The sequence below is a fragment of the Vombatus ursinus genome, unplaced genomic scaffold (assembly GCF_900497805.2).
Source record: "Vombatus ursinus unplaced genomic scaffold, bare-nosed wombat genome assembly UNPS02007612.1, whole genome shotgun sequence".
Taxonomy (NCBI): Eukaryota; Metazoa; Chordata; class Mammalia; order Diprotodontia; family Vombatidae; genus Vombatus; species Vombatus ursinus.
Window position 1 is genome coordinate 11,041,977 of NW_020947390.1, and position 24,321 is coordinate 11,066,297.

General features: G+C 41.6%; 1 protein-coding gene across 1 annotated transcript in view; it reads right to left on the reverse strand.

The window, feature by feature from the left end:
* The window catches only part of EXPH5 (exophilin 5), a 95,228-nt gene extending 73,932 nt beyond the window's left edge, over nt 1–21,296 (reverse strand). Inside the window, exon 1 of the mRNA XM_027849577.1 lies at nt 21,047–21,296. Coding sequence (XP_027705378.1) covers nt 21,047–21,165 — 119 coding nt within the window. The 5' untranslated portion in view covers nt 21,166–21,296. The remainder of the gene's footprint in view (nt 1–21,046) is intronic.
* Between the last annotated feature and the right edge of the window lie 3,025 nt (nt 21,297–24,321).

Sequence of the window (24,321 nt, forward strand, 5' to 3'; positions counted from 1 at the left end):
CCTGACTAATAACTTGTTTTTGGTGTGAGCCCTCTAAAAGGAGTGATAATATAAGTCTTTTGGTCAGGATCCTCTCTGGGCTTTCTTCTCTAACACTGCCCCCTAGAGCTCGTGAGAAGCACAGCTTCTTCTGTGGTCCTCAAGTTACATTTTGTCTTCTTGTTTTCCCCAACAGCCCCAGAAGGATGCAGCCCTGGTCTTAGAAATACTCCAAAAAGCAGCACCTTTGTGAAGTGATTTGAGGGATACTTGGAAAGTTCTCCTCCAAATACCTTCCTCATTTGTTGGCTGTTGACTGAAATTCCACATATTAAGGCCTCATTCCCTTGGCTTAAAGTTTTGTACCCAATTTAAATTTAATACCACTGGTAAGGGTAAGTATCATTAACACTTAAATGTGGATGGGTTTATCACATTTTTACTTGGGAGAGATTTGACAGAGGGTAAGAAGATGCTCAGGAGCAGTCTGGTTACCTGATGTTACGGGTTGGAGGTACAACAGGTGATCAAAAAAGGACACAATAAAAGGGAAAGTGGGAACTCAGGACGTAACTTTCTTCAGTCCAAAATTTGGGTTAAGACTGGCAGAACAATGCAGAGGCGAGCCTGCCTGTCTTGGCATCAGATGAGACCTAAGTTCAAAGCCTTTCTCTAACATTTACTACCTGTGTAATCATAGCTGCAAAAGATGCCAGTTCAACCTAACAGGTCATTTTACAGATGGTGAGATTGATGTCTGGAAAGATGAAGAGAACTGTCCAGGGTCACACAAATAGTGAGTTGGGACTTGAACAAAAGTCCTCTGACTTCAAACACAGGTCCTCTTTCTACTGCACCACAAAGATAAGTCATTGAGTCTCTGAGCCTCAGTTTCCTCATCTGTAAAATACTTGTAGTACTTATCTCACAGCACTGTGAGTACGATCAAATAAGATCAGGTATGTAAAGTGTTTTGTGAACTTTCAAGTAATATCTAAACGTTAGCTGTTTTACCCTCCTCCCCACCCTCCAGTTGTACTTTCTGTACTGTGGGGCCCCAGTCACAGCAGTATAAATGGTATAATAGAAAGAGCCCTGGATTTGAAATTGTGGGAACAGGGTTCAAGTCCAGGCTCAGCTACTCATTACCTGTGTGATCTTGGGCAACTAATCTCACCTGTCTAGGTCTCAGTTTCCTTAACTGTTAAAAGAGAGATTGCATTAGATGACCTCTAAGGTCAATTAACAATCATCTCTTAAATCCCTATTGTGTGCCTGGCACTGCTGTGTTAGGTTCTAAGGCCTTTCTAGCTCTAAATCTATGGTCTCATGTATCTGAAGTTTGCACATATAGTAATATACAATAAGTGTTTATCAAAATGAAATGAGTCAATATGTGATTATCTTAAGTCAGATAGTAAAAAAACCCAGCAACAGATAGATTTGTTGCTATAGTCCCATGATTTCCTCTTGAATCTTTAAAAAGGTAGAAGATGAGAAAGGTGCCTCCTGTCACATGTTTGGGGAACAAATTTTGGAATGTTCAATTCGATAAACATTTATTAAGTCTCTCCAGGGCAGAGTATTGCATTAGCTGTAAGGTTTTAGAACGCTGTTGGCTATGCCACTGAAGCAACATTCCTGAGAACTGAGGTTCTCTAATCTTGCCTTGTTTAGTACTTTGCCAGAGGTATTGTGGGAGAGTGAAAGGGCCACTGAATTTAGGATCAGAGGGCCTCAGTTTGAATCCTGACTCCTACTCACACTGCTGATATAATTTGGATAAATCACGCCTCTTTTCCAGAACTCAGTTTTTTCATTTGTAGAATGGGGAAAGGAGAACAGACTCAACGATCTCCAAGGTTCCAACTTGTTTTAAATCTGTAGAATAGAGGTATGGGTGAGATGAAGTCATTCAGAGAACAAATATGACCCCTACAGTTACCTCAAGGACGAATTCGGGTAGATTCAAGAAAATATCACGGCAAGTTAGTTTCTTGGGAAACTGTTACACATTTCTAAGACCCTGTCATCTTGCTGTTGCTCAGTCATGTCCAACTCTTTGTAACCCCATTTGGGTTTTTTGGGTTTTTTTTTTGCAAAGATACTGGAGTGATTTTCCATTTCCTTCTCCAGCTCATTTTACAGATGAAAAAACTGAGGCAAACAGGGTTAAGTGACTTGCCCAGGGTCACACAGCTAGGAAGCGTCTGAGGTCAGATTTGAACTCAGGAAGATGAGTCTTCCTGACTTCAGGCCCAACACTCTATCTACTGCACCACCTGCCCTCTCGCTATTTCCCTATTATTAGGGGAATGACAGGTGTTCCAATAGAAGGATAACATATTCTTTAGGTGCCAAGGGGAAGGAGGAAGGGAAGAGAGGAGCTCTCTCTCTCCTTCTGGAGAAGGATCCATTGACCCACATCTTTCCCAAGTTCTGCCTTTGTCCCTTTGGGATTTTTAAGCAACTTCTGCAGCTATCTTCTGATTGCAGGATCACAGCATCATAAAACTGAAACTGGAAGGGACCTCAGAGACAATCTGGTCCAATCCTCTCATTTTACAGAAAAGGAAACTGAAATCTAGGGAGGGTAAGTGACTTGCCCAGGGTCACACAGGTAGTGTCAGAGGTGGCATCTGAACTCATTGTTCTCTTGACTCCAGAACCATTGCTTCTTCTACTATATCAATAATCACAATAATTTGTCTTAGTCTACAAGGGGTGGGGAATCTGCAGGATTCAGTCAAAGGGCTGCACTTGAGGACCTAAAGAGCCACATATGGCCTCAAGGCTCGAGGTAGCAGGTTCCCCGCTTGGTCCCCTCTGTTGCAAAAGGGCAACTAGTCTTAGCGTCTTGCAGGGCTGCCAGAGGGTATTGAGGGTTTGAGTGACTTGTCAATCAATCGGTCAACCAACCTTCATTAAGCACCTAGTATCTCTTAGAGAAGGATTTGAGCCCTAACCTTCTTGACTATGCAATGCTGTCTCTCATAAAATTAATCCTAATAACAATCCCTCATGTTTGTATAGGATTCTACAATTTACAAAGTGTTTTTTATATTTGTTATCTCAGAATCATACAATCTCAAAGTGAGAAGGGAATTCAGAAGCTACCCTAGTTCAACCCAGGCCTAGAACAGGATTTTTTTCTGCAACCTCTCCAATGCAGAGTCTTCCAGACTTCCCTTGAATATCTCCAATGATGGAGGGATGTGTTTCCCCCTAAGGTAACCCATTCTACTTTTGGACAGCTCTAACAGATAACAACATTTTCCTTGAATCAAGACAGAAATTCACAGCTCCAATATCTTCCCTCTGGGCACAAGTAGAAGAAATCTAACCCCTCTTCCAGTGCCAGCCTTTCAAATACTTGAAGATACTTTGAATATTTCAAACTCTGAATAATTTGAATACTTCAAATACTTTCAAATACTTGAAGATATTTACCTCTTGTCATTCCCACTGTAACCTGCCAAGTAAGCAAGGCCTATATTATCACCCTTATTTTGTAGATGAGGAAACTGAGCCACAAAAAAGTTAGGTACCATCCCAAGATCACAGGACTAGTAAGTAGCAGGGCCAGGACTTTGGACGTCAAATCCTGTGCTCTGTTCTTTATGCTGGTGTTTCCTTACATTGGTCTATAGACCAGCACTGTGGTCTGTGTCGAATATTTTTTGGTTCACAAAACTTTTACAAACAAAAAGTCCTGATTTCTTAAAGTATAAATTTAAGAGAGAAGGACTGAGACACAAAGGGAGTGGGGAGGGAGTGGGAGAGATAGGGAGATAGAGACAGAGAAACAGACAGAGACAGAAAGGGGAGGGAGAGGAAGGAGAGAGAAAGAGAGGGAGATGGAGACGGAGACAGAGAGTTAGAGACAGAGAAAGAGAGACGAAGACAGAGAGAGAGACAGAAGAGCTGATGCCACTTTCTTGCATTCTTCTCTTCTCATTCAAAGTCCTTATATTCTCCTCAGTTCTGGCCTCTGCTCCCTGAGTCTTGGAGAGCACATGTTCTAAGACTGCAGGAGACAGTCCAAGTCTAAGGTAGGGAATTTAGATATTCTGCATGTCCAATGTATAGTTGGGGTTGGGAAACACTGCATAACATTCCTATGCAGTGAGAAATAGTCATGTAATGTGTCTATGGTCATGCTTTGGTTACTTCTATTTGTGTTCATTCCATTTCTTCTTCCAAAAACAATGAACTTCTCAAGGGCAAGGACTTTGTGAATGATCCTTCTTGAAACTTGCCACAGCCACAAGGAAAGCACTCTGAACACCAGTGGTGAAGCATTGTAATGGTGAGGACAATATGAGCCCTCAGACTATCCATGTGCGTTGATCAATGAGAAGGCTTGCCTGGCCAGAGCAAAAGGTACAAGCAAAAGTGTTCATTTGTCCTTACAAACAAATAGGTGTGGGTTTTGCTGCTGTCCCTTACTGTTGTGGCTTAAAGTTTTTGCTGCCAACATGATGTGGTCCTCTCCTCAAAAATCCAGTTGTGATCTGAGCCTTTAATTTATCAACACGTGCTGCGAGTAGGGGGCGGTGAGGGAGGGCAGGACAGGAGAGTGAAAACCTTACCAGAGAACCCGAAGTCTGAGGTTAGGTGGGGGAGTGGTGTGATTCTGCCTGATCCAGTGGAAAGGGATTGCAGAGACTGAAAGTGTGGGCAGGCTGCCCAAGGACTTTCAGATCATTGACTTTTTCTTCCTCCAGCAAGAGCGGCTGCTGCCTCAGCAGAGCTGTCATCTTCTGCTCAGATTGACAAAAGTGATTTTATTCATTTTGGCCTTGAAACTTTAGTTTTAGTAGCTTTTTATTCAGCTAGAGTAGGAGAGAGCTAATTTCTATAGGCTCAATGACAGGATGAGAATTGAAGGAGGAAATGTCTGCTATCTGGTAAATTCCAAGAAGATTAGTGATAGTAGCTTGGGGGAGATTCCAGGTGATGGGGGTTTGGGTGAGTTGGGATAAGAGAGACCTTCCTGCCAATATCAGGCTGTGCTCAAAACTTCCATTTGCCCCATGAGTAATTTAACAATAATAATAATAATAACTGATATTTATATAGTGTTTACTATGTGCCAGGAACTGTGCTAAGTGTCATTTGATCCTCACAATGACCCTGCAAGGTAGGTGATATTATTATTCCCATTTTACAGATGAAGAAACTGAGGCAAACAGAGGCTAAATGACTTGTCCAGGGTCACACAGCTAGCATGCATCCGAGGTCGGATTTGAACTCAGATCTTCCTGAACTCAGGCTTGATGCCCTATCCACTGCTCCAAAAAGATGGTTCCTGCCCTCAAGGAGCTCAGATCAGGGAGCCAACATGCCAACTACCATGTACAAACAATCTATCTACAGGATAAATTGGGCTTAATCTCAGAGAGAAGGCATTAGCATTAAGGGGGATGACAAAAGTCTTTCCTGTAGAAGGTGGGATTTTAACTGGGACTTGAAGGAATCCAAGAAAGCCAGGCATAGAGGACAGCCAGTGAAAATGCCCAGAGTAGGAAGATGGACTGCCTAGGGATCTCAGAGAACTTGGAGAGTTGCAAGGTATAAGAAGACTGGAAAGGTAAGAAAGGCTTTGTAAGCCAAACACAGGATTTTATATGTCATCTTGGAAGTAATAAGGGATCAGTGGGGTTTATTGAAAAGTGGGGGTGATGCAATCAGACCTGCAATGGAGGAAGATCATTTTGACAGCCAATGGAGGTTAGATAGGAATGGAGAGAGACTTGTGGCCAGGAGTCCGACCAGCAGGCTATGGCAATAGTTCAAGCATGAGGTGATGAGGGTCTGCACCAGGGTGATGGCAGCGTCAGAGAGATGTTCTAAAGGTAAGACAGACCTTGGCAACAGATTGGATATGGGTGGGGGTTGATGAGAGAGAGTGAAGAGTCGAGGATGAGGCCAGGGTTGTGAGCCTGAGTGACAGAGAGGATGGCGGCACCCTCAGGAGTAATAGGAAAGTTAGGAAGAGGAGGGGAAGGGTTAGGGGGAAAATGAGTGCATATTCTTCTGATCTCTTCCAACCTTAGATCCCAAACTTTGTAGGGGCTGTTCAGGTGTTGGTTTTACTTGTTCCCTAACTCACTTTGCAAGCACTTTGCAAGGGCAGGAGCTATCTTTTTGGAGCAGTGGATAGGGCATCAAGCCTGAGTTCAGGAAGATCTGAGTTCAAATCCGACCTCGGATGCATGCTAGCTGTGTGACCCTGGACAAGTCATTTAGCCTCTGTTTGCCTCAGTTTCTTCATCTGTAAAATGGGAATAATAATAAAATGGGAATAATAAAAAGTTCTAGCCTATTCCTCTTAGCCAGAGCCAAACCTAGCCATAGGCAAAACAGGTCTAGGGGACACCAGGCAAGGGGGTTTCAACCAATCAATTAAGAAGCATTTATTGGGGCAGCTAGGTGGTGCCATGGATAGAGTTCTGGCCTTGGAGTCAGGAAGACCTGAGTTCAAATCTGATCTCAGACACTTGACTCTAGCTGTGTGACCCTGGGCAAGTCACTTAACCCCGAATGCCTCACCAAAAAGCGTACAAAGACAAAAACAAAACAGTCCCTGCTTCAAGGACTTTGAATTCTATTGGGGGAAACAACATATTCATATTAAGTATATAAAAATAGATGTAAAGTAAATACAAGATAATTTGGTCAAGAAATCAGGAAAGGCCTCATGGAGGAGGAGGTAGTGCTTGGACTGGGCTGTGAAGGAGGCTAGGGATGCTAAGAGGCAGAGAGGTCAGGCAGTTTCAACAAGGGACACTTTAATCTTACTTTAACAAAGGCTCATATTTTAATGCAAGAAAATTCTGATCCCCACGACTCAGAGTATTTGTTTCATGATAAATCAGACCCCAGGTGTTAAATAGTCAACGCTCTCAGCCTCTGGGGAAGAGTGACATATAAGGGCCCAATTTTCAAGCCTTGCCAAGGGAGCACAAATGCCTTGTCATCACAGCAGGCCTCAGAGTTTCTGAAGGGTGACACAGAGAATGAAGCCGACTCCTAGTCATATACTTTGCGGTATGCAGCAGCCACCACCCAAGAGCTGCCGGGCCCTTTACAGCTGATCTCAACAACTCCCATTGGAATTTGACCACTGTTTAAAGAACATTAGTTTAGCCTATATTTAGAAGTGTCACTACTAAATATAGAAATTGTTACTATTCAGTTTGATCACATCTCTAGCTTCAGCCTCCTGTATTTTATGAGCTTTCTGTGATGGCGGGAATGAACATTAGCAAATTCCCTGGGCAAGTCTCTTTACCTCTGTCTGCCTCATTTCCCTTATCTATAGAAAAACAACATCCCAGGGTTGAGGATCAAAGGAGATACCATATAAAAAGCACTTTGCAAACCTTAAAATGCTATACAAATGTTAGCTATTATTATTATCGTTGTTGTTATTATTAACACCTCTGCCTTCATACTGCTATTGTATTCACAGCCATATTTTCCAGGCCAATCTTAAGGATAATAATAATAGCTTATATTTATTTAGTACTTTTGTACATTATCTCCTTTGATCTCACAACCACCCTGTGACTGTACTATAATTATCTAGTTTTACAGGTGAGGAAACTGAGACTTACAGAAATTAAATGACTTGCCTAGGGTCACACAACTAGTACATGTTTTGTGGTGAGATCTAGACTAACTATACCACATGACAAAGGCAATCTAGGAGACTATGTGAGTCATTCAGATTTCAGGGTGGTAAAGTGCATTTCAACACAGAACAACTGGTCTTAATGACCTTGGGAAAATAGCATTCTCCCTTACCCCCATGATGTCCCTGATATTTGACTTTATGTTAGTCAAAAACTCTCTGGACTTCAGTTTTTTTTCTCACATGTAAGAGAAGTATAATAATACTTTGATACTTCAAGGATTTTATCAGTATAGACCTTCTTTTTATTATTACAGGTGACAGACTCTCTAAGCCTTATTTACATGGTTCTCAATGAGGTTCTGGGACAGAAAAAAAAATGTAACATCAATCCTCTGGTGGTGAGCCTTCACACTTAACTAGGTGGGCTTTCAGATAATGTGCAAACCATTTCTCCCCAAGCCTTTCCAGTCTGATAGGACTTTTTAGAGACTGTGATCCTTTGGCCACCCAGCCTTTAATAATCTAGGCTCACATTCCTGTCACCATAGGCATCAAAGTAATATTTTCATGGAATAATAATAACTTGTATCATGCTTTACAGTTTAAAAAGCACATTCACAATATATTGTCTCATTTCACCCTCACAGTAACCCTGGGAAGTAAGAAAAGTGAGACATTATTATTATTCCCATTTTATAAATGAAGAAATTCAGGTTTTGGAAGGGTTCAGAAGGGTTAAATGTTTTATAGCCATGCAAAAATAGCTAATTAGTGATGGGGTCAGAGTTTGAACTTTAGTCCTCTGACCGTAAATCCAGAAGAACCTTCTGCAATTTAGCTTATCTCAAAAAACCAAAGACCAAAAAACAGTCCCACTGCTTTTATAGATGTCTCATGCAGGAGAGTGGGGAGAGAGGGAAAAGGACAAATTTTAATAGGAAGGTAGTGTGGTAAGATGTAGTGGAAAGAGCATTGTACTTAGAGCCCTAGCACTTAGAGCCCTAGCACAGTGCCATGGCCATAGCAGGCACTTGATAAAATACTTTGTGGATGGAATGAAAACACCTGATTTCAACTTGCCCCATCACCTCTCATCTGGCCCTCATCACCTCTCACCTAAACTGTCGTAATAGCTTCCCAGTTGGATGTAGTTCAAATCCTCTGACCAATGCATCCTCCAGATGCAGCTGCCAAAGTAACCCACATTTAGCTATATCACTCCACGGCTCAAGAAGGTTCAGTGGCTCTCTATTGATAAAATACAACCTGTTCCATTTGGCAGAGCTCTTTGCAAGCTGGTTCTGGCTGACCTTGCCAGCCTTACTCCGCATTTCTCACATTCACAGCCTCAGCTGTGCGGCCAAACTGAGTGACTTGCTGTTCCCTGTACACAACATTCCATTTTCAGTCAGGCTGCTTGTGTGTAGGTTGTGTCCCACACCTGGAACAGACTCCTCCACCCCCACCTCCACCTTGTAGATTCCCTAGCTTCCTCTAAGGCTCACACAGGACCAATCCTGATTCTTCTACAAAAAATTAAACTTTCTACAATTTCTATTTATTGATCTGTGTACGTGTCCTCTCTCCTAAATAGAATGTTAAGCTCTTTGAGAGCTCATACTGTTTCATTTTTGTCCTTATATCTCCAGTGACTAGCACACAGAACTATGGCTCACAGTGGACACTTAACATGTTTGTTGAATAATTGCATGGATGAATTCTGTCATTTATTTGCTGTACCAAGCAAGTCACTTAACCTTGCGCAGCTCAGTCTTCTCATTTGTAAAACTAGGGTAATAATACCTCAAAGGGTTATTGTGAAGATTGAATGAGATAATTTAGGGAAAGTGCTTTATATCTCTAAAGTGCATAAATTAAAACTTTCATTATTGTTATTGTATAGTTCATAGAACATAATTGGATATGGCAGATTTCTTAAATCTGACCTACCCATTTAATCCAATCCAATTAGCATTTATTAAGCACCTACTCTACATAAACTATTGTGCTCCTTTCCTATCACAGTTCCATGCCAGTCTCAAGAAGCCAAAATAGAACTCCACTGATGTAAAAGGAATGAAAGGCACTGATTTTATCTGGGCAATAAAAGCCCCAAAACAGGGAACAGGAAAACTGACATCAGGAGATCTGGTCAATTTTACCTTCATTATCATCATACACCCCTTCTGTCCTCTTAAACTGCCGCCATCCTAGTACAGGCTCCCAACACCTCACACCCAGACTGTCTGAGTAGCCTGCTGGTTGCTCTCCCTCCCTCAATTTTCTACTCCTGTCTATCTTCTACTCAGTTATTAAAGTGATATTCCTAAAGCTCAAGACTGGCCATGTCCCCTTTACTATTGAATAAACTCTAGTTACCTGTTACCTCCAGGATCAAAGGTACAATCTTCTGTTTGACTTTTAAAGCCCTTTACAACCTAGCATCTTCCTACCTTTCCACTCCTCTTACACTTTACTCTTCTCCATGATCCAGTGACCCTGGCTTCTGTGCTTTTTCTTCATGCAAGACACTCCATCTCCAGCCTCTGAGCATTTTCACCTGCTGTTCCCCACGCCTGAAATACCCTTTCTCTCTTTCTCTCCCTCTTTCTTCCTTTCTCTCTCCCCCTCTTGCTTTCTCCTTCTCTGTCTCTCTCTCTCCTCTTCTTTCTCTTCTCTCTCCATATCTCCCCCTCTCTTCCCCCTTTCCCTTCCTTTCTCCCTATCTTCCCTTATCTACCCCCTCTCTCTCCTCCCTTCTTCCTTTCTCCCTCTCTCCCTATCTCTCCCTTTCTCCCCCTTTCTTTCCCCCTCCCTCTTTCTCCCTCTCTCACCTTCTCTTTCTTCCTCTTTCGCTATCTCTCTGCCCCCTCTCCTTCTTTTCCCTTCCCTGTCTCTCCCTCCAGGATTCTCTGGCTTCCTTCGAATCTCAGCTAAAATCCCACATTCTGCAAGAAGCCTTTCCTGATACCATTGAATGTTAGTGCCTTCCTTCTATTATCTCAAATTTATCCTTTGTATATTTTGCTTGTATATAGCCATTTGCATGTTGTCTCCCCAATTGGACTATAAGCTCCTTGAGAGCAGGGATTATCTTCTGATCTTTGTATCTCTAGTACTCAGCACAGTGCCTGGCACATAATGGGCACTTAAGAAATGCTCATTGATTGACTGACAGCCTCCCATAGAATATTTGGATTCTAATAAGACAGCTAACAATGTTTCTCATATCCTTGTGGTTGAGATAGATGATAACACAGGGTGATGGATGTATGGCTGGCCAAACCTGAAAGAGTGTCGGCCTTGGAGTCAGGAAACCTGGGTTCAAATTCCAGCTCTGCTACTTACTAGTTCTGTTACCATGAGCAAATCATTTAGTCACAGTGAACCTCAGTTTCCTTATTTGTAAAATAGAAAAAATAATATACCTACTACCTATCTTCTAGGGTTGTTGTTATAAAAGCATACCACAGAAATATCATTTACTATTATCAGTGGTTTGATGTCAAGCTGAATGGAGGTCTCTAGTGTATGCTGTGAGAGATGGCAAGGTATAGTGGAAAAGTCACTGGATTTGGAATCAAGAGAGACACTAGTTCAAATATCACTTGCTAGCTATAAAATTGTGGGCCAGTCATTTCAACTCTCTGTGCCTGTTTCATCATTTGTACAACATGGATAATAATATATGTAATATCTGTCTCAATATGATAGGTGGAGATTGGTCATAGATTTAGTGTGTGAAGGGATATTATATGGCAGTTAGTTCAACTCCTTCACTTTACAAGTGAGGAAGGTGAGCCCCAGAGAATACTGGTAATACAGGTAGTAAGGGATAGAAGTGAGATTGGAACCCAGGTTCTCTAACTTCAGATCCATACCTCTTTCCCCTGTATCATGATATCTCCCATATAGGGCTATTATGAAAAAAGTACTGCTAACCTTGCAGTGCCACATAAATATGATTTATTTATGATTTCTACCAGAAGGTTCTGAAGTTGGCTACTCTTCACTGAGCACTTGGATGAAGGCACAGGCATGTTTTTCAAATATTTGAATCACATGAATCTGGGAGAGATCAGAAAAATGCTGGATAACAGTCAAGATTCAAAAAGAATCTAGCTTGTTCAAGAATCTAGGCTAGAGGGGCAGCTAGGTGGCACAGTGTATAGAGCACCAGCCCTGAAGTCAGGAAGACCTGAGTTCGAATTTGACCTCAGACCAAACGCTTGACACCAGCTGTGTGACCATGGGCAAGTCACTTAACCCCAATTGCCTAAAAAAAAAAAAAAAGAATCTAGGCTAGAACAACAGAATCTAGGAAGATGAGATTCAGTAAAGATAAATATAAAGTCCTGCAAGGTTAAAAAAATAAATTGCACAAGAGTAAGACAAGGTGGATATGTTCAAAAAATAGCTCATGTGATAAGTATTTAAGGATTTTAGTTGACTGTAAACTTAAGTAAATAACAAATAGCATTATTTAGTTGCTTAAAAAAAAAACCCCAAACCCAAATCTAATGGCAATCACTGGCTATATTGATAGCAGTACAGTATCCAGAACAAGGGACGTGATCATATTCTATGCTTCTCAGACCACATCAGGGATGCTGTGGTCAATGCTGAGCTCAACATTATAAGAAGGTCATTGACAAACTGGAGGACATCCCCAATGGTAGTCTCAGAATCATGTCACCCGAAGAATAGCTGAAAGAATTAACTATATTTAGTTTGGAAAAGACAAGATTTAGGGGCAGCATGATTTTAAAAAAAGAAACAAGACATATACATATTGCTTTGATTGCTACCTTAAAACTCCAAATCAGCTGGCATGTGGAAGAGGAATTAGGTAATCATTGGAGCTGCAGAGGGCAGAACTAGGAACCAGGGAATTATGGGGACACAAATTTTGGCCCAGTATAAGGAAGAACTTCCAAAAAAAATTAAAATAGTTCCAAAATAGAATGGGCTGACTCAGGGGTAAGGGTGTTTGTTCCTCACCCCAGCAGAGGTAAAATAGAGACTAGATACGAGCTATTGGAGATATCAATAAGTATTCAATCAATCAATATGCAGTTATTAATGCCTACTATGTGCCAGGCACTGTGTTAAGCATTGGATACAGAGGAGATTGGACAAGATAACCCCTAAGGGTCCTCTTAAATTTGAGATTATATGATTCTAAGGTTATAATACCTCCCCTGCCTATATTATAGAGTTTTTGTAAGGATGAAATGAGGAAATAGATGTGAAAGCATTTTAAAAAGCACAAATAAAAGGTAAAGCTCAACAGAACACATAGCATACAAATACCAGGTAATAATAGTGCTGAGAGCAAACTAGCACAATCCTCCCACTGACCCCTTTAAGTTTAAGAGACAATAGAAGAGAGGCAGCTAAGATTCTGTCAAAATTAGCTCCAGCTTCTTTATTTCACTTTCTCTTCTCCTTCCTGTGAGGGGAAGTGTTCAGCAAAGATTTCAGAATCTGAAGACCTGGGTTCTAGTCCCAGTCTACCACTAAGTAGGTGTTTGTTCAGCCATTTTTTAATCCTGTCTGACTCTTTGTGACCCCGAGATACTGGAGGAGTTTGCCATTTCCTTCTCTAGCTCATTTTACAGATGAGGAACTGAGGAAAATGGATTAAGTGACTTACTCAAGGTCACCCAGCTAGTAAGTGTTTGAGGCCACATTTGAACTCAGGAAGATGAGTCTTCCTGACTCCAGGCCTGGTGATCTATCCACTGAACCACCTAGCTGCCCCACGTAGGTGACTGGCATATAATTTATTTGAGGCTCAGTTTCTTTATCTTTCAGAGGCAGCTAGGTTATGCAGTGGATAGAACTCTTTGACCTGGAGTCAGGAAGACCCAAATTCAAATTTAGTCTCATGTGATAGCTGTATAATCCAGAAAAAGTCACTTGACCCTTTTTGGTTTCAGTTTTCTCATCAGTAAAATGGGGAAAGTAATAGCATTTACCTCCTCCCAGCTGTTGTGAGGCTGAGAGTTGAGGATACAAAGAACGACCAGTTCTTGCTCTCAAGGAGGTCATGTTCAAATGAGGAAGATAACACGCAAACATTCAACTACGTACAAACAATAGATATCTATATGGCAGAGCTGTGATGAGCTCCCATTCCAGAACTCCTCCAAACAGATCTAGAAAATGTGCCAGCATGGGTCCTAATGAGGAAACGCAGAAAAAGTCACAGTTAATCCTGTCCCTGGCCGAGGTTGACATAAGGAGACAGAGAGGGAAATCTGCAGATATTGGAGACAGGGTTGGGCCAGGAGCACTCCACAGGCTGAGTATTTCAGCACCAAGGGAAAGGCTGTGAACCAGAGTAAGAGGGGGTCTCAAACCCATATGGGGGCACCACCAGACCCATACTGGATATGGTATATGTCCAGTATTTCTTAACACCAAGGTTAAACAGCTAGCATCACAGGCGAGATTTCCCTGTCCTGGTCCTCCGACTTCAGAATCAATGCTTTTTTTTCTGTCCCACACTACTTCCTTTACAAGATACTGTCAGAAGTGGGATATAAAAACATGCCTCCGGGGAGACCATCACCTTAACACAGCGAATTTAGTACAGCTTCAATTCCTCTTCATAATACAAAACAGCTGACAAAGGGGAATAGAACAAGGCAAAAATCAGGCCAAATGTCCCAGTGAAAATTTCTTTGCGTGGAAAGGAAGGTAATTTTTATGACTTGCTTATAAAGCTACAGGACTGAAAATTCATTGTTGCCTATTATTTGGAGTATTTGAACAGTGGCTGAGTGGTCGCCTGTCAGGGAACCTGTGGAAAAAGTTCTTGCATTTGGTGTGCTTTTTGGACTAGATGACAAAACACCAAGAGGTTGGACCTAGAAGGAGGGAAGGCCTGAAATAGTCTAACCACCTGCCAGAGTCAATAGACCTCTCTCTAGCACTGATCATCTACCTGGATTCATTCGTGCTTGGTTACCAAACTCCTACCTCCCATGCCAATGACTCTGAACCCCCAACTGTCATTGTACAAACCTCATTTCCCAGCCCCTACTTGCCTGCTTCTTCATTCTCATCCCCATTAACCTAACCCTCTAATATCCTACTCAAGATCTACCATTCTCTTTCACTGTGCTCTCTGGGGTGTCTGCTCCATACTGAACAAACTTGCTTTCATCTTAAAACTTTTCCTACCCCACTGCCTCTATTTTATGGCTCTCATTGAGACCGAAGTCTCTTCTGATGAGATTGACCGGTGTTGATTACACTTTCATTCACACCCTAGTTCACTGGTGCGGTGAAGGAGTGCAAAAATGCTTTGCTCCTCATTGCTACTTTCAGACTCCATCTCTACCACCAGCACTCAGAAACCATTTCTCCGTCTAGTCTAGGTTCATTCAATGCAAATTTGTGGCCCAATCAACATTCTAGAAACTGTCATTTACTGATCCCTAGTACATACTTCTTCCTTCCTCAATGAGTTCAGTGATCGGTTTGCAGTCTTTTTCTCCATCCTTACTCCCCATACATTACAGGATTTCAACATACATATTAATATTTCAATATACATGTTAATACTTTTCAGATACTCAATCTATCAGTTCCCATGACCCACTCCTGCATTTCATCCCAGCTGCACACTTCCATGTAAATGAACTCCAAAATTCCTTTATCTGATCATAATCTTTTAACATTCCATCTTTTCCTCAGCTTTACAAACCCTCCTTTATCTTCAATGTGACCCCCAATCCCTCTACCCCTCAGTTCTTTTCCAGGCCATCACCCCTGCCCTGGCTACCTTCTTCTCTCTTCCCTGTCTTGAGTCTTACAGAGATTATCCTCTACATTCAGGTCCCTTATGCCCTTATCTTGTTGATTGTGCCTAATAAAACTCAACCTTGGATTACAATCACTGTCTGCTACCTTTGCTATTACTCACATGCTAATGAATGGAACTGGAGAAAAATCATGAAATCATTCTGACTGAGTTCACTACAAATCTAGGTTACCTAATTCCACTGGGTCCTTCAGGCAATCCTTTTATACTTCCCAAATTCAGTTGCGATCCCTCTCACCACAGCAGCTATTCCTAGATTTTTCATTCTTCATCAAGCTTCTTGCGGCATCCCTCCCAATCTAAGATAAGGACTTTGCTCCTTACTTCAGTGAAAAAATTGAGGCTCTCTTCTCATCTTTTATCACTCAAATTTCTTCCCTCATTATTTCCTCCTTTACCCACCTTACGTAAGGAAGGAGTGCTCCTTTCCAAGACAAGTCTTTCATTGATCCTTGATCCTATTCTATCCCATCTTCTCCAGCAGATTGTCCTATCTATCACTCCCACTCTCATTAATCTTCAATTTCTTTCTATCTACTGGCTGATTCCCTGCTGCCTAAAAATATAGCCATCTCTGCTAGCTGTCATCCTGTATCTCTCTTCCACTCCATGGATAAAGTCCTTGAGAAAGCTGTTCACACTTGGTGTCTCTATTTCTTTTCCTCTCACTGTCTTCTCAACCCTCTGCAATCTCCCTCCTGATCCCAAACTGAAACTGCTCTTCAGTCTTACATCACCAACTGCCTCTTGAATATCTTATATTGTATGTCCTGTAAACATGTATTAAACTCAATGTATCCAAAACTGAATTTATTATGTTTTCTCCAAAATCTTTCCCTCTTCCCAATTTTGTGTTTATTACCAAGTATACCAACATTTCTTTCTCTCGTCCAACCTTGAAACCTTGATTTCAACCCCAAATTTTCACCTACCTGTGTTGAGCTCACATATACTATCTGTTGCCGTGTCTTGCTATTTCTTTCTTTACAGCATCTCTTGAATACTTTTCTCCACTCACATTGCCACCACCCTATTGCAGGCTTTTCTTGACTCATGTATGGACTGTTCCATGGCCTTCTGGTTGGTATCCTTGCCTTAAGTCTCTTTCCATTCTAATCCATGTCCCATTAGGCTATCAAAGTGATTTTCTTGAAGTGTGGTTCTGGCCCTATTACTCTCCTCCTCAATAAAAACCAGTGGGTCCTTATTAGCTCCAGAATCAAATATAGACTCCTCTGACATTTAAAGCCCTTCATGACCTGGCCTCTTCTACATAATATGGCTTTATTAGTCTTTACTCGCCTCTATGGACTCTACTATCTAGTGCCCCTGGACTTCTTGTGTTGTCCCACATACAAGACTCCATCTCCTGACACTAAGTTTTTGTGTCCCCTATGCCTATGATATCCTCCCTCCTCACCTTCATTTTCTGATTTCCCCGGCTTCTTTCCTTACTCAGTTCAAATTCCTTATTCTGTAGGAGGCTTTTCTTGGTTCTACACCCTCCCCATTTTCCATTCTCTATCCCTGTCCTCTGTCTCTCTATTGCTAGTGCCTTCTCTCAGAGATTTCTTTCATTTACACTGTATTTATCTTGTATATACAATTTTTTTGTATGTTGTTTCCCCCACTAGCATGTGAGTTCTTTGAGGGAAGGGATTAAATTTTTACCTTTCTCTATCCTCAGTGCTTAGCACAGTGCCTAGCACATAGTAACTGATTAATAAATGCTTGTTGACTGACCAATTGATCCTATTCCTTCCATGTCATCTGTGAACACATTTCCATTTTCTTTGCCAAGTCAATCCAAAGGTCTTAGAATCCTGGACTGGTAGAACTGGAAAGGACCTTAAAGATCATTTAACTCAATCCTCTCATTTTATACATAAAGAAACTGAGGCTCACTGAGGTCAAATAACTAATTTAATTATAGATAACTAGTTAATGGCAAAGTTAGAACAAAAATGCAGGTCTCCTGAATCCTTTCTCAGTGAAACAGCTATGATATAATGGAGAGAGGAGAGAGAGAAAGAGAGAGAGAGAGAGAGAAAGGGAGAGAGAGAGAGAGAGAGAGAAAGAGAGAGAGAGAGGGAGAGAGAGAGAGAGAGAGAGAGAGAGAGAGAGAGGTGGATTTGAGTCCCAATTTTGATAACTATGAACTAGCTATGTAACCTTAGGCAAATTATTTCACCCTTCTGAGCCTCAGTTTCCTCTCTATAAAAAAAGAGGATTAGATAATCTGTAAGATTCCTTTTCAGTTCTAATGATATAAAGTTCTGGGGTTCTTTCTGTTATGTAATATCCTGACCCTGGGAACCAAACTCCATGGGGTTATATATTTAAGTAACTGACAGGCATTTTTGAAGAGTCCATCAATATAGAAGCAGAGCATGGGGGTACACAATCCACTTCCCCAGGTAATTCAACCCTGACTCTGAGGTCTATGTCTAGGGCAAAAAAAAAAAAATTGAAGTCCATGTCCAGTGGATTCTCTGCCTCTCTGCAACCAAAGTTACTAAAGGTTCTGGTGCATTAGTTATGTGGTGCCAGAAGGGACTGCAGACTTGGAGCATAAAGGTCACTTTACCAAATGGATGTTCAGCAATAATTCCTCTCAGGGTGTTCTAGTACCATGAGTGCTGGCTCCGGTATCTACAGACCTCAGTTCAAATCCTGACTGTGCCCCTAGCTATTGGCTAACCTCTCTGGGCCTCAGTTTCTTCATCTGTAAAGTAAAATGACCTCTGAGGTCCTTTCCAGTTCTGAATCTATGATCCTAAGATCAGTTCCAACCAATTCTACATTTCAAGTAGGGCACTGAGCATAACACTTTTAATTCCCCTCTTTTGCCAACAAGAGAAACTTTTGCTTAGGTCAAAGTCATGCTGAGGCTTACCTAAGGCTTCCGCAGCAGAAAAACTGGTTAGTTTACTATTTCTGGCCAAGGTGGAAATTCTCTTTCTGACCTTCATTGACTAGTAACTAATCACTTAGGCACCTTTCTTTGTGTAGAATTGTCAAAGGTGAAATTGTCTAGGAGCTTCCAGCAGACAAGATTAGCAAGGACTTAGTGAAGTCCAGCCGAACACCTGCCCACTCCTAAGATCTCAAGAGTGTTTCTTGGGCTGCTCTATTTGTCACTGAGATTTCTTGAGACTCCGTCTTTGAGAGGGAGGAAGTGTATCATTCATTGCCAGGTGTACTGGGACTGCCACAAGTGTGTGTGTGTGTGTGCGTGTGTGTGTGTGTATGTGTGTGTGTGTGTGTGTGTGTGTGTGTGTGTATGTTAGAGGGATGAGAGGAACATGAAAAAGAGGAGGGGGAGTTCATTTCTCAGTAGCTTTGGAGCAAATGTGTTAAAATTATGTGTATGATTTGAGGAATGAGAAAGACTGAATGAAAAGACACTTTCCCTCCCAGGCTCATATGTAACCCTGACATAGTGACAAGCTAAGAACCCTCAAGAGCTGTTTTAACCTCCGTGTGGTCTCTTCAAGCTGATGATATCTTAAGATGAATAGATTAAATGAGAAGAGACATCTCCAGCTATCTTTGAGAAAATCTCAAGATATAGAGGTCTGGCTGGGAATAGAGACTCCCATTATATCAGTAAGAAGGGATCTTAGTCATTATTCTAGTTGATCATTTGTACAGATGAGACTGAGGCCCACAGAAGAAAGGACATGACTTGTCCAGGATCACATGATTAGTTAGTGGCAAAGTCTTGTATTAAAACTCAGGTTTCTTGATTCATAATCTATCGCTCTTTCCACTCAACTAGGTCAGTTCTGACCTTGGCATTAAATTAGTAATGGTGATGATAAAAGCTTAGGAAAATAATCTTTGTATCAAATACACTGATAAAAGTCTGATGTCCAAGATATGTAGGTGGCTGACATACATTTAAGACTGAGTCTTTGGGCAAATGGTCAAAGGATATGGACAATTTTCAAAAGAAGACACACAAAACAGCAATCATCATATTTTTTAAAACTGCTAAAATCACTAATAACAGAAATCCAAATTACAATTCTCAGTGTTTACCTTATGCTTAGCAAGTTGGCAAAATGATAAACTATAAAAGATTAAAATGGTCAGTGTTGGAGGAAATGAAGGAAGATAGGCACACTAATATATTCTTGGTAGAATTAGAAGTTGGTCCAACCATCCTGGAAAATAATTCATAATTATACAAGAAAAAACACTGAATTATTTGTATCTTTTGAACCAATGACCCTTCTGTTGGACATAAATCCCAACACGGTCAAACAGAAAAAGAAAGATCCCCCCATATAAACTGTACTTTTCTGGAAACAAAATTGATTGCTAAAAAAATGTGTTATATGAATTAATGGAATGTAATTGCACTGTAAGGAACAATGAATGTGAGGAATTAAGAGGAAAATGGGAAGATATGTATAAACTGAGGCAGAGTAAAGAAAGCAGAGATAGGAGAATACTATATACAACTATAATAACAGTAAATAAACACAACACTAAAAAGTAATTAAATTCAGATTAAATGCTTTGACCAATATTGGTCCCAGAGGACAAACAAGGAATTTGGTTCCTTCCTCTTAATAGAAAGGTGGGATACTATCAGGACAGGATGATGTAAATGCTCTATTGATTAATTTTGCTGCACTGTTTTTCTTTATTATAAGGAGAGGGAGTGTTGTCCATCAAATAAGGGTATTGCTGTAAAAAGCAAAATACATCAATATAACTTTTTTTTTAAAGCATCATAGTTAAAAATGATGTGGGTTTGAGTCCTGTTTATTATTGTTATTAGTTGTTTGATTATGGACAGGTCAGTTTCTGTGAACCTCTGTTTCCTCATCTGTAAAATGAGAATAATAAAACTTGTATCTCCTCACAAGGTTGTTGGGAGGATCATATGAGCTAACATATGTAAAAAGCTTTCAAAACTACACAGTGTATATAAATGTTAGCTGTTCTATCACAGGGATTCAGAGAAAAAACAAGAGGGAAAGGAGGAAATAAGAGCAGCTATTAAATTAGTTGTGTGACCTTGGGCAAGACATTAAACCTCTCTGGGCCTCACTTTTCCTCACCTGTAAAATGAGAGAGTTGGAGGAGATGACCTCTCAGGTGCCCTTCCAGGGCTTCCGTCCAACAATTCTGCCCAGAGTTTTAAAAAGTACCCAACCCCACAAGATCCTCCCCACTTGTCTTCCCAAGGAACCTGCCATTTGTTCAGACTTGTTCACCAGCTTTCCATCCCCACCCTCCTTTAGCCCCCCAGAGGCCAAGTTCTGCTGGCAGTGGCTACAGCAGCAGCAGCAGCCCCACTGGGCAGAGGCAGCTAAGGCTGCTGAGAGGTGCCCAGGCCCACAATGGGAAAGCATGTCAGCTCAGCTCGTCTGAGAGGTAGCCAGGTGCAACCCGGTCCCAGGACAGATCAGCCAGCTTCCTCCTTCCTTTAACACATGCCCAGCCTAGCTCTTCCAGAGTTCACGGAGGGGAACCCCTAATGGGATGTGTCTGTACAGTGTAGACCCTGTGGGTTCTTTTTGCTAGTGCCCTACTGTGTCTAATCACAGAGGAAGAGAAAGCCATTCTCTCTGTACCTGATTCTGTCCTTCTCTGCCCTCTGGAGCTCCTCGTTTCTCTCCAAGACCTGCAGGATCTGCCTGGCTTCTTCATCATTTAAGAAACTGAAATCAAACCCCTGAGGAACTTTCGTCATTTTCTTCGGTGTGTAGGATTTACATTTAAGTCCCTTGGCGCCTCCTGCTACGTTGACATTTTCCAAGGCATTAAAAATACCTTCATGAGCCTGGTCCCATAGCCAATAGTAAGCCTTCTTCCTCTGGGAGTCTGAAACTACACTCCTGTGGCACAACCCACACCTACAGGGCTCATTTTGACAACACTTTAATGACACAATTCTCTATGCCTGACCAACCAAGACTCACCAGGTAAGTCCCGGGGGTGGAGAGGGAGCCAATCTCTTTGCAAAGGGGCGGGTTCCTACCTGACTTTTCCTCCCTCTCCCTAATTAGGATTGTTAAACATTCTGTACCTTGGTTCTGCCATCTAAGACTTTAAATATTTGCTTTAAATGTCAGACGTGGAGGTGTTTACCTTGCCCCTGCTAGTTGATAGCAGAACATAAGCATGGATATTAGAGGAATTTTAAAAAGGAATTGAGGTCACTTTAGATCTGTAATTGAAGTCTTCCCTTTCCACAAATGCCTACAAGTCTCCAGGAGAAAGGTGGCACTGCAAAATGGAAATATTTGAAATTTAAGAGTTTCTCATTTAAAAGATGAGAGAGATAGAGATAGAGATAGATAGATTGAGAGAGAGAGAGAGAAAGAGAGAGAGAGATATGTCATGTAGTCCTATAGATTCTGGGGAGCCGAAGTGTAGTGTCTCTATTAGGAATGAATTCTTTGTCATTCCTCCAGGCCTGTCCCAAACACACTCTTCTAGGGATTGTCTCACAAGTCAGCCTCAGACTTCCTGAGTCTGGTGACTACCTAATTTGAAAAGTCTCTTTGATAAAAGTAAGAGAGAGACCTACATGCTAGATGCCAGGCAAATGGTTCAGTATACTATTAACCTTCAAGATTGTGGAAGCCCTAGTAATATTCATTAGATGACAGGGGAAATGACCCTTTTACCACATTCCCACTGGGTGGAGCTGGAGGGAGTATGCTGGGCTATTCTGACCTCTCTCTTTTCCCTCTTCCTCTTGCTGCGAAGAGTCTCATAGGAAAACCTGACTGGTGAGGAAAGGTGGGGATTTGAGAAGCCATCATGGTATGGTAGAAAGAACCCTGAACTTGGAGTCACAGGACTTGAGTTCTATTATCTATCACTTAGTACCAGAGGGATCTTGTGCAAGTCACTCACTTTTTAGACGTTAGAGTCCTTATCGGTAAAATGAGAGAGTTTGGACTAAATGATTTATAAGGTGCTTTACAATTCTAAATCTATAATCCTATTAGGTGTGTGTGTGTCTGTGTGTGTGTGTCTGTGTCTTTGTATAAGAGACAGAGAAAGAAAGACAATGACAGGCTGGAGAGGAGGGGCAGAGAAAAGAGTCTTCAACTAATTTTAAACCTAGGCTAGTCCATCTGCCAGTCTGGACCACGGACCCAAGTGGGAAGAAATCGAGGGGGAAGGATGGGAGGGACAAAGGGAGGAACTCCATAACTTGGGAACTAGGAAAAGTGAGTGGAAGTTGCAAAGAAATAGATTTCTGCTCTAAGTGAGGAAAAACTTCCTAGAGATTGTAGCTGTCCAAGGGAGTTAATGGGCTCCTCCTTATTAAAGGTCTTCAAGCATGGACTGGATGACCACTTGTCAGGTATATTATAGGAGGGAATTCTTGTTTATAATAGGGATGTCCTCTGATGTGCTCTGAGATCCCTTCCAAATCTGAGATTCTATGATTCTGTGAACTTAAAGGAACCATGTAGGATGAACACTACAGTACTGTAAGCCTAACTCTCTTGAAATAGAAGCATTTCTGATTTCTATATACTCTGTACTCAAAGGTTGGTTTTATGGGCTCATTCAAAAGTTGTGAGTGTCCACCTTGAGCCCTGGTCCCTGTTGACACCTCCTTGCTCTACCTCCAGGGCATGGAGATACTCATCGGGTTGGCTTCTAATTTTAACAGCTTTAGAACAATAGTAATCTCTAGGAATCTTTTCCCCCACTCTCCCAATTCCACCAGTCTGTGGGCCTGATTCTACACCAGGATACTTATTAGTCGATTCCTCATCAACTCGCCTAACCCAGAGTCAGGATTTCACCACTCAGCTGCCCATGTGAAGGTCATAAGATCATAGATTTAGAGTTGGAAGACACCATAGACGTCATTTAGTCTGATTCCCTCATTTTAGAGATGAGGGAGCTGAAGCTAAAAGGGACTGAGGGATTCTCTTGAGGTTATACAGGTAGTCAGTGCTAGAACTGGGATTTAGACCTGGGCCCACTGAATCTAAATCTAACGCTCTTTTCACTACACCATACTGTCATTTTAAACTCATCCTAAAATCCCAATGGACCACTGCAAACTCCTTGGACTATTGTGTTTATTTTTTCAGCTCATGAAATATGATGGGAGTTGTGGGGTGGGGGATAGATTAAAAGAGAAAAGATAAGCATAAAGTGTTGCTCCTTTCTGATTTGGACAATTTTATTAATTTTAATGAAGGGGCAGAAAGGGATAGTTGTGAAAGAAATATTTAGGTCGAATCTCATGGAGAAAAGACACAAAGTGTCTTGTTTCCTACTGTTTAATTTACATATGATAGGGATGCAGATTTAAGGTTATTACTAGGAAACCCAAACACCTAGAACTAAATGGGGACTATGGGAACATTGTATGTCATCTAGTTGTAATTTGACTGATAGTTATGTGGATTTTGTTTTCTCACCATAAGATAGAATTGAGTAATTTCACACAAGAGATCCTCCTTTAGAGCAGTAGGGTTGGTCCAGACCTCCAAGCAGATCTAAGAAGAGTCCTTAGAGGTAAGTCTAAGAAGCAGCCTCAAAGCTGGGTCACAGCAAGACCCCTGAGTCTCTACTGCCCTCTGCTATTGGAAAGAACAGGATTGGAAAAAAAGCTTTGAAGAGTTGATTGGAAGAGAAAGGTTCTCCCCATCCCAGGTGTGGTCTGAGAAGTGGAAGCTCCTCGTACCCCAGACAAAGGAAATGACCTAGTAAAGCTCTGCAGGCTAAGGGTTCTATTTTACTCAAAGAGCTTAAGAGTGTTTTAGAAGCCCAGAAGATAAGTGGGAAATAGCAGCCAGCAGAGAAGCCACCCTTCCTAGCAGGAAACAGAAGGACCCAGAAGAGGATCAGCCCTGCCCATCAGTGAACT